This window comes from Cottoperca gobio, chromosome 6 (assembly GCF_900634415.1).
Source record: "Cottoperca gobio chromosome 6, fCotGob3.1, whole genome shotgun sequence".
Taxonomy (NCBI): Eukaryota; Metazoa; Chordata; class Actinopteri; order Perciformes; family Bovichtidae; genus Cottoperca; species Cottoperca gobio.
The window spans coordinates 14,076,877-14,090,701 of NC_041360.1; the positions used below are offsets into that span (position 1 = coordinate 14,076,877).

A 13,825-nucleotide genomic window follows, 5' to 3' on the forward strand; every position below is an offset into this window, starting at 1 on the left:
TTTTTTCAAACAAAGGGATCATACACGAGCGATATATCCTGTGTTGTTAATTGTATTTATTGAAGGCAATGGAATAATTGTGTATTGATAAGGAGTTTAGCACAACAAACAGAATCATGTAAACAGTGTGCATGTTATTATTCATTAATTAATTGTTCTATGACATTGTTCTGAAATCTTTTACACTGCTGGTCATCTCATTTATCTACATCTGGGTTTTTCACCTTATGTACAGACTCGCACTGCATGAGCGGCATGGGATTGCGATCTGACCCCATTCGTTGGCCGTTTGTGTCCTAACTACCAAATACCTACTGTGTTCTCAGTTGAGGGAAATCAATAAAATCCATTGAGCTGCATTATTTATATCAAGAGCTGTTTGTCGGACAAGATCTGACTTCTAGGGGATGGATTTTTAGAACTAAAATGGTTAGCTGTTAGACTGTGCAAGGAAGATTAGCAAAACAACATTGAAACACAACATGGGCTTTAATTGACAGATCCATCCATTTGCATTGCCAAAGTTATATTATGTCTGACTTACACTCAATACTTGAGTGCTCATGTTTGATCAGTCTCAATTTACAGAATATGTATTGATATAGTTAGTTTAATGATGCAGCCAATATATATCACAGAGACAACCCTTTTAATCACATCTAAGTCACAAGGAGTTTGAGCAAGATGCTGACTTTCAGAATTTACACATCTACATCAGAGGAGTTCACCTTCACAAATAACACTTTTGCATTGAATGAAAACAATATTGAAAACATTATAAGCATTACTGCCTTAAGCTCACACTGTAACAGCGATGTGTTGGAAATGTTCCCTATGTCTGTTTTTTAGCATTTCCTGCTTGTAAAATAAATGCTTGTTAATGTGATATCATTAATAGGTTAATGGCATTCACATGTATTAAAATACACATTGTTTTTATTCAAATGTGAAACTGGGGGTGTAATAAAAACTGTAGTAAGAAAAAAGAAACGGTTTCCACCAGGAAAGTCAGCACAGGAGAGAAAAACGAGTGTGTCTACCAGACAATAGGAAAATGTTTATATACAAAGAACTGTATCTAGTTTATTTTAGATATTACATTTTTTTAAACTACTAGGAATGGTCAAATAGCTGCTAGTTGAACAAATATGTTCCCACAATCCAAAATGATTTAGCCCTTTAGTGAAATTGTAATCTCTTTAACCTAACAGCCTTTACATAATTTTCATAGCGTTAAGACCTAAGGAAAAAGTCACGTTATTTAACATGTAATTATCCCTACTTTAAGTTAAGAGTAATGCACAACGGGTCTCATACTGCAGCAGGATGTTTAAAAGGTCATACTGTAGAAAGCTCCTAGTGCTGAAATAAAATGAAATCAATTTCCCAGATGGAAATGGCAGGAGAAAAAGCATTGCATGTTTGTGGTGTCACAAAGGGATACAACTGATTCAAACTGATGCTCTTTAAAATATGTGCTATTTTTCTGTAAACAACAAAAAAACACAAAAATGATGAATCTCACATTTGAGTGACACATTCAGCTTCAAACCAATTTTTAAGTAACAGCATACCACATTTCTTTAATTCAAATACAATTTTGATTCCACAAATGTATTCAACTGCACAGAGATTTGTGGCATTATTTTCAGCTCTAACAGTAAGAGTTTTGTTGTAAAGAAGACAACAACATCACATTGGCAAACAAGGGTGAGATAAACATTTATCTGTCCATTCATGTCCTCATGATCCACCTCTTATTGACATCATTTTAAAAGAGACATGATGAATTGTATTTAATTATTACAATTGTTTTTAAATATAGATTTTTTCTTAAAACATTACATTGGTTTGGCTTATTTGTAGCTAATGATTGAATTTGTATTTTATTGTTTCTGTATGTTGCACTTTTGATTGGCTCATTTGAAGCTATTGTTCTGCACTTAAAGGAATTTTGAAGCTAATGTACTTGCAAAATTCTTGCTGTTTGGAGTTGTATCCTCATGATTGTTTACACTTATTGTACATCTCCTTGGACAAAAGCATCAGCTAAATTAACTGTAATGTAATGTAATGTAATTATAGCTTTACCTGTAGCCTTGCCTTACAGGAGACCTAATGAATCAGAATCATGTCAGATACTTTTATATCTGTCAAAGCTTCATGTCTATTTGCAGACTCCCGTTATACAGGTGCTAAACAGCATGGGTTATCTTTACAGTATGTTAGAGTGGTAGTTCTAGCTTTAGCAGCTGGCAGGAGCATTATAAGTATTGGCCTATGGGAGTCTTGACCCTCACAGCTTAATAACTTGTGTGTTTGGCCCTTGGCCACAGGGTCATCCAGCCACGCCTGTCACCAGACTTGACACTCACCTCACGAAGAAATGTCTTTCTTTGCACTAGCAGGAACCTGTCCTTATGATAACACAGTTTAAATAAATATACTACAAATGTTTGATCCTTAGCCTCCTTTTCTGAGTTCTGTCAGAGTTTACAAATATAAATAAAGAAAATAAATATATGTTTATCGTCCTACTTTCTCCAGCAATGGTTCTTCTTTGAATGGTGTTGGATCACTGAGTGAGTTCAGCCCACAGTGAGGGAATCGGTATATCCTGGTGTGAGTCAACTCTCCTCAGACTGTGGGTCGATGGTGCTGACTGAGCCAGGACAGCTAATAAATCACCTCCTGCCGTCCTAAAATGGCGGGGTTGTGATTGGGGAGGGAAGGGAGCCGTGAGCGAGGGTTAATGAATACAGGCCACATCGATCTGCTTCCACCGGTCTCCTCTCTCTCTCACCATCCACTTTTCTCAGGCCAAATGCTGCTCCAGCACTTTGCTGACCTGCCACACTAAGAACAGGCTGAGTGGTCGAGGGATCTACAAGGGCCAGGAGACATCGAGCAGTAGCTAAGGCAAGGTAATGGCTAATGCTAGCAGCTAATTAGATCCGTCAGTTCTAACTACGGAATGAGGCAAAGCTGCATTGGTGAAACAGTCACTAACAGTAACCAAGCAATAGATGTTGTGTCTGCCCCGCAGCTGAATAGCTGCAAGAGTGCGATTAGCATTCACAGGAGTTGTTGATTCTAAAGTGACTGTGGTAGTGCTAGCTTCAGCAGCTGGCAGTAGCACTATTAGTCTCTGGCTATGAGAGTCCAGAGAAGACCCTTCTGGCCCATATACCCACAGGGGAAACGCAAGTCTCCAACTTTTGATCGTCACTCACTTCAGGAGGAACGGAAGCTACCATTCACATTGTTTCAGAACTCAGAAGTAAGAGTAAGCAGAGCCAGAAAAGGTCAAGTAGAATGTGTAAATTATAGGCCAAATACTGTCAGAGAAGCAGACCTACAGACAACCGGTAGCATAGCTTGAACTCACACACATACATACACACACACACACACACACACACACACACACACACACACACACACACACACACACACACACACAACACACACACATTTCTAAGCATGTGGGTTCAACTTCCTGCAACATTCAATTTCCCCTCTAACCCTGACGTAGCTTTGTAGGGCAGGATGTCACTCGCTCAGTATTGACCTGACCCACTGTTATCTCACTCTTTCCAACACCACGCTGTTTTTGGCCCACATATGTTTAGCACTAGCCCCCTCCACCCGAGTGTGGTATTGACCCACACCCTCTAAAGATTGTAACCTAGGGCTGGATCCCCTGAAGAATCATACAAAAGATCCAAACACTGCATTAACAGATCCCAGCTTTCTTTTATTGTGCAACATTTCGATCTAACAAAGATCTTTGTCAGGCAGTCAAATTACCACCCCAAAGCAGAACAAGCAATATACATAGACACAAACACATTCATCATTTAGGTGATTGTGATCTGCATGATTGAGATTCATTCTACTCTTAAGTTGGACCAATCGGAGCAAAACTGAATAACACTGTCTGATACTCCCACATGGGGGAAAGAGCATGCCTCTATGAAAAGGAACTGGATATAATATTAAAAGGGCATAAATTAAATACAATACATCAAAAAATGTAGTCAAAATCATAAATCATATAAATCATCCAGAAAAAAAATTCTGATAAAGTCTTTATAGAAAAATACATAATACAAAATAGAAAACATATCAAATTGATCCCCGACATTTACATACTCAGACCCCGTAAATAGGTTCACAAGCAGAGTCTGCTTCAGATACACCCAGGAGAATTAAATTGTTCATGGCATAGTTCCACATTTGATCTGATTAAGTTTATTCAACCATGTACAGAAGTTAACAAATTGAGTGAAATATGTTTATTTTCTGTGCTGTGAGTTGCTCTGTTTGGTAAGAATTACAATTGTGTCAGATTAAAGTAAATCAAAGCATTTACCTTACACATGTCCATATCTGATCAGCTGTTATCCATATTATGAGGTTGTGTAGTTTCTAAAACATTTTTGGAAAACATATAGATTCAAGATTTTTGTATCATTTCTATGATTTCGGGAAATTAGTCGAACTGCACTATGTATTGCACTAAAACAAGAGATAATGTGCAATATAGGGAAACTAAGCATAATAGGTTGTTTGACTCATGTTATTGAAATTGTTAAACAGAAAGCACTATGCAGTTTATATAGAAAGCAGCTGACTGCTCGTCAAGCAATAGAGATATGTCCATTAAACAGAATAATGACTCTGTCATATTTTTGTCTTCTTGTTAAAGACAATGAGAGTAAGTGTTATGCTACACTATATGGTAAGTGAATAAAAAAGGTTTCTAACCACTGATTTCATTTATAAATTAATTGAAAAGACACAAAACACAAAAATTAGCTAAACAGCTAACCTGCCCAGCTGATAATATATGACATTGGAGGACACATTTTAAAGATTTATTAATGTTGTGGAATTGACACACTGTAACACAAGATGCTATATCATACTACGGAGTAATTCCATAAAACTCCTTATGATTTACCACACACTATATATACATTTTCCGATGGTAATAAATCCTCTCCCCGAACCTCATTCCACACATTTAAAGGGAGAACTGGACTACAGACGCTTTAGCTGATAGTCCTTACTATGGATCCATGTAAACAGAAAAAGGACAGCGAAAGAAAGACAGAGAGGTGAAGAGGGAGAGACAGCTATAAAGACAGCTGGAGGAAACGTCATATATTCAGTGTGCTAACTGACCTTTCCATGCTCATGCCCCCTGTAATAGCATTAACACAGCAGCTACAACCATGGCCATCAATTATCTGACCAACCCTGCTTGCACCACCTTCACTAATAGTTATCTCCCCCTCACCGTGCTCATCCTTTTTCATTCTTTCTTCCTCTCCTCCACTCCACACTCTAAAGCACCATATCTAATTGAAATATAATAGGTACAAGAGCTGTAATTGGCATGCTTTTGTTGTCTATCTGGCATGCTACCTCGCTAAACACAAATGTTAGCACGTTTCTTTCACTCATCCTTGTTTTTTTTTTGTTTTTTTTCACCTCTCTCAAAGTCATTCTTTGATGCATAAAAGAAACCGTTGGATATACAATTTCACTCATTCCCTTTGTTGCTCACACAATGGTATTTTTCCAAAATACTGTGGGGCAATGAAGGTCAGTCTGAAGTCTTCTTTAATTCAAAGCCATATCCCCTTATTTCCCACACACGTGTCTTATATGCAATGGTTGTTCTCATTATTGTTTTGATGATGTCATCAGTACTAGCCATTCCTGTTACTCTTCATTATGTTGTGTTGATAAACACAATATCAAATAATTAATTTGAAACACTCACAAGTATTGCAAAGCCATGCTGGTATTACAGACAATATGTAACCCGTTTGCAGCAATATCAAATACATTTGTGCACACACAATTGTCATTGATGTAGACACAGTAATGCATTACTTTAAACTTACACGATAAAATAAAAAAGCATAAGTAAGAGATAATTGTCTTTGATCGGTAACATGTATGCAGCAGGTTTAAAAGGTATATGTAAAATTCAAAGAGAAAGGGTAACATTCTTTACTAATTTATTTAGTAAGTATCCAGAAGTTAATACTAAGCATTATGAATGATTTAATATGATCTTTTATTCATATTTATATATGTTAACACTAACAAGGGATCACAAGTCTAAGTGCATTAGTCCTCATGCTCGACTTCTGAAAACTGTACCATGCATCTATTTAAATTAGTTTCAGTATCACTTCATCCTATTTATGGCCCAATGCATTTTCTACCATCTTTAGGGAATGCAAAATTCCCAGTCATGTCCTATTTACTATTTCATCCATTGGAATTAAAATGGAAATTGACAGTGGCACGTTCAATATTGTGTGTGCATGTTTTTTTCTTTTCTTTCTATAGACCACAACCCCGATAGCAAATATATATGTGATGGGATAGAGGCGGAGAAGAGGGAGAGAATGTGGTCATTAACCAAAGGCGGAGAGGGAGACTCCTTCTCCTGCATTCAAATTATGTTTAATCCAAAACTATCAACACTCCTCTCGTCCCTCCTACTCCTCACCCCTACTGCTCATCTTTCTCCTTCTATGCCTTTCTGTGCCATTTCACTGAGGAGGCTACTATGCAGTGTTTTCCCTCATCTGTCTCCCTCATCCTTCTTTTCTATCCCTATTTATCTCATTCCTCTCTTCCTTCTATAGGCTCCTTTCCCCTATTTCACCAAGGACGTGGATATATCTCCTCCTACCCGTCCCCATCTCTCTCCCCCGCTCTCACGGTAAGTCTCTTTTCCTCTATCTCTCCGTCTTTCTCTCTCATCTTTCTAAGAGATAACTGTGTGCAAGCTCTTTCATCTTTCTCCTCCCTGAAGAGAAGACTGCCCAGCAGACACAGAGAAGCAGAGTCAGCATTTCAGTCCTTTATGATGTCACAGACCCCCCAATCCAACTCCCCCCACATTCAAAACACTCACACACTCATAATATATGCTCTACAACTGACAAAATAATAAAAGCAAATACAACAAACAACTCTGTCTGTTTGTTGCTTAGGGTAATAATGCATGAGGAAAACACTCACCAAACTGTGCCTTACAAGAGGTGAGGAATAGCAGCAAGCTGCATCTCCACTGGAAAACACTGGCGCACTGCTGCGCTCATGAGACAGGGAGACAGAACACAGAACCACTCTTAGAGTTGGAGTAGAAAGTCTGACCTCTTGTCTCTGTATGATACATTGGAATGGAAGGCTTTCCATTTTAACTATAGGTTGGGGGAGACAGACAGCAAGAGAAAGGGGAGGATCGGCACAGGTAAGTGATCTAGAGAGTGAGAGTAAAGAAAGACGGTGAGGGAGAGAACACGTGAGAAACAGAGAAACAGAGAAACAGAGAGTAAGAGAGGAGAAGATAGTTACAGTGAGGGGAGGGGAGAAGGAGGGATACGGGAGGAGGGGAGGTTGAATGTGTTAATACACAGGAACACTGCATCAAACCAATGCACTGCTCTGAGGCTGGCTGAGCAGCTGAGAGGAGTGCGTCAGCAGTACATTCACGTTCCCACTGAAGGACAAAGGGAGGGGGCAGAACGAGCATCTTAGCTGCCTGCAACACCGACACGGAGGGGGGGGAATACAGAAAAGAGAGAGATTGGAGAATAAACAAGAAGAGGAGATGTGGATTAGAATGCTGCTCCCGCTGCTTCTGTGACGGTGGGCTGCCTGTTTGAGTGCCTCGCGTGCCTCCTCCTCTCCATCTCTCTCTCTCACACACTCTCTCCTTCGCGCACTCTATCTTTCTTTTGCTCTTGATCTGTCAGTGGTTCTCTCTATCCTTCTCTCTCAATCTCTCTCTTTCTCTCTCTCGTTCCCTCTATCTCTCTCTCTCTGTTCTACTCTGGCTACTGCAGTAGTCCACCAGCCAGCCGCAAGTCTGACAGCCACACACATGGCTAACTGCCACAACTTACTACCTCAGCCCTGGAGAAAAACTAACAAATAAGCAAGCTGAGGAACACTGCAGGAGACAGCCCAGGGGACCAACAGCGAGTAGAGAGACGAATCCTCAATACCTTTCTCTGTTTGTGGATAAAGATACGGAGCCCACTTCCACACACATCCTCCCAGCATCATCCTCTCTCTTTTCCCTCATTGCAGAAGAGGACAAGAGTGCTCTCTCTCTTCCGACAGCCTTTTGCAAAGCTCCAACAGTGCAGCGCATCCCTTCTCCACCCCCCACCCAGCGCCACCATCTCTCCCACCACCCCCAACCCCCCCTCCCCCCAGGAGGAATAGACGGATTACTGCTAACTGTGCACACGGCAGCCTGCAGCTGCTCTGACCAGGGCCAGCCCAACGTTGGGAGGAAGCAAAAGGAACACAGAGGAGGAGAGGAGAGGGGGATGACTGTGCCGGGAGTTCTTTAGCCTTTTTCTGTCTCTCAGTCTCTGTCACAACAGGGCTAATCAGCGACCAACTAGCCCTTGGCAAAGTCACAGTGAGGGAGGTCTCTCTACCAAACAGGCGACCAGCCGACGAGCCAACACATGTATCAGGAGCCGACAGAACTGGGGATTTTTATTTATTTCAGTTGGTCACTTCTTCTCTCCTCCTCTGTCGTGTTTCACTGCGTTATGGATCATTGTGATTTATCCAGAGCGGAGCTGCATGTTGGAGTCTGCACCCTGGCAGGGGGGCAGTTAGTGGGGGCAGAAGGGATCCAGGCACCTGCCAAGCCTTCATGGCCTTACCTCTGCCTGTGAGTGCTTTTCATGCTGCTTTCAGTCTTTAATACCAGGAGCCATTTTGTACCCTTGGCTAATAAAGGGCCACATCACTTTTTCAGAGAGGGAAAACAAGAAAACATCAATCTGATGTCTCTCCATGGAGGGAAAATATAAATGAATGCGTTGCATGACTGTTGCTTTTAACATTTGGAAAGAGGCAAAAAGGACCACTTCCAAACTAATGAGGTACGTCACTGTTACTGTTATCCAACCTTTTTATTACATTGCTGCACTGCTTTTCCTCTGTTACTTCTGTTGTATTAATCCCTCTCACTCTGTCTCCCGCTCTGTCCCTCTTTTTTCCTTTCTCTCTCTCACACACATCAATTTTGATGTAGCATCTCCCTGCACTGTCGATGGAACTTGGGAGCCTTGAGTTGCTCCAGCCAGGCTAGGGTGGTCTCTCCTCTGGTGTGTGCCGTCTCCCCCCACCATGCAGAATAATGAGCCCTCCACACCATGAGTCCTCTGGGCCAGGTTAGTGTGCAGCCTACCTGGAACGCAGCCCTGCTCGCCGTGCTCTCTCTCATGGTGCCTGCGCTCAGTATGTGCCAGTCTACAGGCCCTGTGTTGGGCTCGGCTAACCCACAGAACTGTCCAGGTGTGTGCTCCTGCACTAACCAGCTCAGCAAGGTGGTGTGTACCCGCCGAGGCCTGGTTAGGGTTCCCCCGAACATCCCAGCCAACACCAGGTACCTGAACCTGATGGAAAACAGCATAGAGACCATACAGGCAGATACCTTCAGGCACCTGCATCACCTGGAGGTACTGCAGTTGGGCAGAAATTCTATCAGACAGATTGAAGTAGGGGCCTTCAATGGCTTGACCAGCCTCAATACCCTGGAGCTGTTCGACAACAGACTGACAGTCATACCCAGTGGAGCTTTTGAGTACCTGTCAAAGTTGAGAGAGTTGTGGCTTAGAAACAATCCCATTGAGAGCATCCCCTCTTATGCCTTCAACCGTGTACCCTCCCTCATGAGACTGGACTTGGGAGAACTGAGGAAGTTGGAGTACATCTCTGATGGGGCATTTGAGGGTCTTCAGAACCTCAAGTATCTAAACTTGGGGATGTGCAACCTGAGGGAGTTTCCTCATCTTTTACCACTGGTGGGATTGGAAGAGCTAGAAATATCAGAGAATGTTTTCCCTGAACTGATGCCTGGGGCCTTCCGTGGGCTTAAAAGTCTACGTAAACTGTGGATTATGAACTCTGCCATCACTACCATTGAGAGGAATGCATTTGATGATATCACAGCCTTGGTGGAGCTTAATTTGGCCCATAATAACCTGTCGTCCCTCCCCCATAACCTCTTCACACCTTTACAGTACCTAGTGGAGCTACACCTACACCACAACCCTTGGCGATGTGACTGCGATGTAGTGTGGCTCTCTTGGTGGCTCAGAGAATACATTCCCACAAATTCCACCTGCTGTGGACGATGCCACACCCCGGTCCACATGAGGGGACGATACCTGGTGGAAGTTGATCAGACCACTTTTCAGTGTTCAGCACCATTCATACTTGATGCTCCTCGAGATCTGAACATCTCGGCAGCGAGGGTGGCGGAACTGAAGTGTCGCACAGCTGCCATGAGCTCAGTCCGATGGCTTCTCCCCAATGGGACTGTATTGACCCATGGCTCAGCTCACCCACGGATATCTGTCCTTAACGACGGGACACTCAACTTCTCCAATGTTCTCCCATCAGACACAGGGGTCTACACCTGTATGGTGAGCAACATGGCGGGAAATTCCAATGCCTCAGCCTACCTAAATGTCAGTAATGCTGAACTCAACACATCTAATCTGTCCTATTTTACCACCGTAACAGTGGAATTTTTGGAGCCCACAGTGGAGGAGACCCCTAAACCTAAGCCTACTATCCCTGCCTCACCCTCTGTCTTTCAGCCCGTCTTCATCTCTACACCTACTGTGCTGTTCCAAAACACTCAGACCCCAAGGCAGGTGTCAATCCCCACTGCCAGAGTCCCTAGTGGGCCAGCTGCCAGCCTGGATGAGGTGATGAAAACCACCAAAATCATCATTGGCTGTTTTGTTGCTGTTACCTTGCTGGCAGCTGCCATGTTGATAGCATTCTATAAGTTGCGTAAGCGGCATCAACAGAGGAGCACGGTGGCAGCAGCCAGGACCATAGAAATCATACAGATGGAGGAAGAAGTTCCTCCTGTTCCACCACCCACCTCCGGATCTAGTGGCTCTGATGACACAGGGTTGGTACTGCCTACATTAGTGGAACACAACAGCAACACCTTTAAGCCTGGGTACGTGTCCTCCTCCTCCTCATCCCGCCAAGGGGGCTACGGAGCCCACTGGACCCAGAACAACTCTCTTCATCGCTCAGTCAGACAGCATCACAGCCACATCAGCACCATTGCTGATCCCTACGTCATTAAGACTACTCACGGCAAGGAGAAGGTTCAAGAGACTCAAATCTGAGTAATGCTCCCCTTGGATCTATCTCTGACTCTACCCAACCTCTCCTCTCCACCTATGTGCTCATCAGTCCATGCAATAGAATGCACAAAGAACAAAACGGTAACTTTCTTTTGTACAGAAGTGCAAAACAGAGACAGTTTTTTGTTTCTTGTACATGCCTATACATAAGTATATAAATATGAAAAAAAAAATACAAATATATATAAATGAAACTACCGTCAGGAAGTGGTGAGACATGCAAATTATATTAGAAAAGAAAGTAATTTGAAACTATTTTCTAATAACTGGTGACTTCTATTTAAAAGACAAAGATACTGAATTGCTTTTGTGATTGCTAATAGAAGGTGGTCCTGTCTACTGTAGGAAAAGAGGCATTTAGTTTGTTTTTTGACCATATTTAGGATGCAGTAAAAAAATAAAAAAACTCTTTATACAGGCACCAGTTTCTAAATACAGCCCCCAAATGTAAGCTCCAGTTTTTACTGTGCCAAATATTATATGCAATAAAATGGTATTTCCAGACTTAGGAACACAAAAAGACACACAAGCAAAATCTAGATAGATAGAAACATTTGTCCAAGGATAGCAGCGTAATGGCACAGATAGAATGTGCTGTTCAGTAGCTATCAGCCAAATGCTTTTGGACTGCAGTGAATTTCTGCAGCTAAGGTTTAACCCTCTGTTCGCTGGAGCTAAGCTGCGTTTATTTGACAGTGCCAGTGCTTCTTAGTTGTAGCGTATCTAAACATGTTTATTTAGTGTGCACATGATTCCCCACTGGTTTAACTGGCAAAGATGAAGTGCAGGCTAATAACAGTTGTTGCAAATACTTTATTCTGTTATTGTTTGCATTTTGTGTTATTTCTTTTCCCTTAGGTTTTGACATGCTTCTTAATGGCTTGTGTAGTGTTTAGGGCTAATTTAATAATGCATTACAGCAGTTGCCTGACTTGTCTCTGCAAGGGCTCATTCCGATGCTAATTTTTTTCAAAGGAACAGACATGTGGTGCAGTGATACAGGGCTTCGCTGAACGTTCTGCTTTTGGAGGAAAAAACAGGATTGAAGTGAAACAAATGAATGTCTGATACTGGGGCTTTTCCATGGACTACATTGAAACATGACTTTCTTTTTCTTTTAACAGTTTATTTTTAGCAACACTATTTTTATGGAGAGACAAAGGAGGCTATGAAAAATAAAAACCTTTGGTTTGTATTTCTCTAATCAGAAACACTTTCATCTGATGTTTTTTCTTCTCTCTTAATATATTTCCATATGTGTGTAAGTTGTTTAATCGTAAAGGCTGGAGGCAGTATTGTAAATCGTATCCTTCCCCGAACCCCCCATCTTACGGTCCTATGCATTTACTTAGTGTCTGCATGAATGGGTCTTTAAGTAACTGGTGTACAATGCTGCATTATACCCCACAGTGGGGCTCTATGCAGGTCAGATAGGCTGTTGGTCTTTGATGCCTCAGCTTAGTTCTTAACATTGATTTCTCAGTGACTGTGAAGGGGAAAAAATACATGTATCCCACAGTTCTACAGTTTGTGGGTTTCTTTTCCTTACACACTCACCTGCAGGTTGTAGTTCCTATCAGAATCTGACAATTATCAAGTGAAAAAAATAAATATATAGATATTTTTTCTTTTTATATATATATACATATATATATAAATATATATATACATATATATATAAATATATATATACATATATATATAAATATATAAATATATATATATATATATATATATATTTATATATATATTTATATATGTATATAATACATGAGGTACAACACAAGACTACTTCAGCAAAGAAAGTACTTCCGAAATACTATCTAAATATATCACCTGAGAATCAGAAAGCAGACTGATTTATATCATATTTTCTTTTGCAAATGCTGTATGTGTCAGTGCATTTCTGAACAATCCGAATAATTTTGACGTCATGCAGTTAAAAGGCCAGCTACCATAAATAAGTGTGCCGAGTCTCTGTTGTGGCTGAAACGCCTTACCTATGACCTTATACTGTTGCCCTTCATATAACCACTCACCACTGCTCCTTCTTTTGTACTGATTTAAAAAAAAAAAAAAAGAATTCAATTCCATCCTGCAGGTTACTGGTAATTTAAAAGTGTTATGTCGCAATACAAAAGTGTTCCTGCTGAGGCTATTTGGGGATAAAGAGGAAATTACAGTATGACCCCAGTGATAATTATGGAGCATGTAAAGTTGACAGGAACACCAAGGCTTCATTTAAAACCTCCGGGCCAAAGTTCTTGTACCATAAAGAGCCAGTTAATAATGTGCTGTGAGGTACTGACTGGCATTTACTATATGTATATCTGCATATTTTCTCTTGACATTCACATTAAGATGACTGCATTACAGTAGGCACTCCTCTGAAGCATTACAACAATACAGGGAAAGCAATTATTTAACAGTCTGGAATACAGATTGAGGGGAGTTTGTTTAAATGTTTGAAATACATGTATATGACATGTTTAAATAGGATATACTATACATATAAATAAGTTAAGGCATATAACATGTTTCAGGCATAAAGGGAATTCCTCTAATGATTTTTACATTTTGGTTTCCTCAGC

General features: G+C 41.1%; 1 protein-coding gene across 1 annotated transcript; it reads left to right on the forward strand.

Moving 5' to 3' along the window:
• The first annotated feature begins 7,574 nt into the window (after window positions 1-7,574).
• Window positions 7,575-12,758, forward strand: lrrc4.2 (leucine rich repeat containing 4.2). Its single transcript, XM_029434751.1, has 3 exons — window positions 7,575-8,728; window positions 8,816-8,942; window positions 9,095-12,758. Exon 3 carries the CDS (start codon window positions 9,216-9,218, stop codon window positions 11,214-11,216), a length of 2,001 nt encoding a protein of 666 aa, XP_029290611.1. The 5' UTR covers window positions 7,575-8,728; window positions 8,816-8,942; window positions 9,095-9,215; the 3' UTR covers window positions 11,217-12,758.
• The last annotated feature ends 1,067 nt before the right edge of the window (window positions 12,759-13,825 follow it).

What these genes read in the sequence shown, in the direction of transcription:
- lrrc4.2 (XM_029434751.1), top strand. Translation starts at nt 9,216, where the DNA reads ATGAGTCCTCTGGGCCAGGTTAGTGTGCAGCCTACCTGGAACGCAGCC.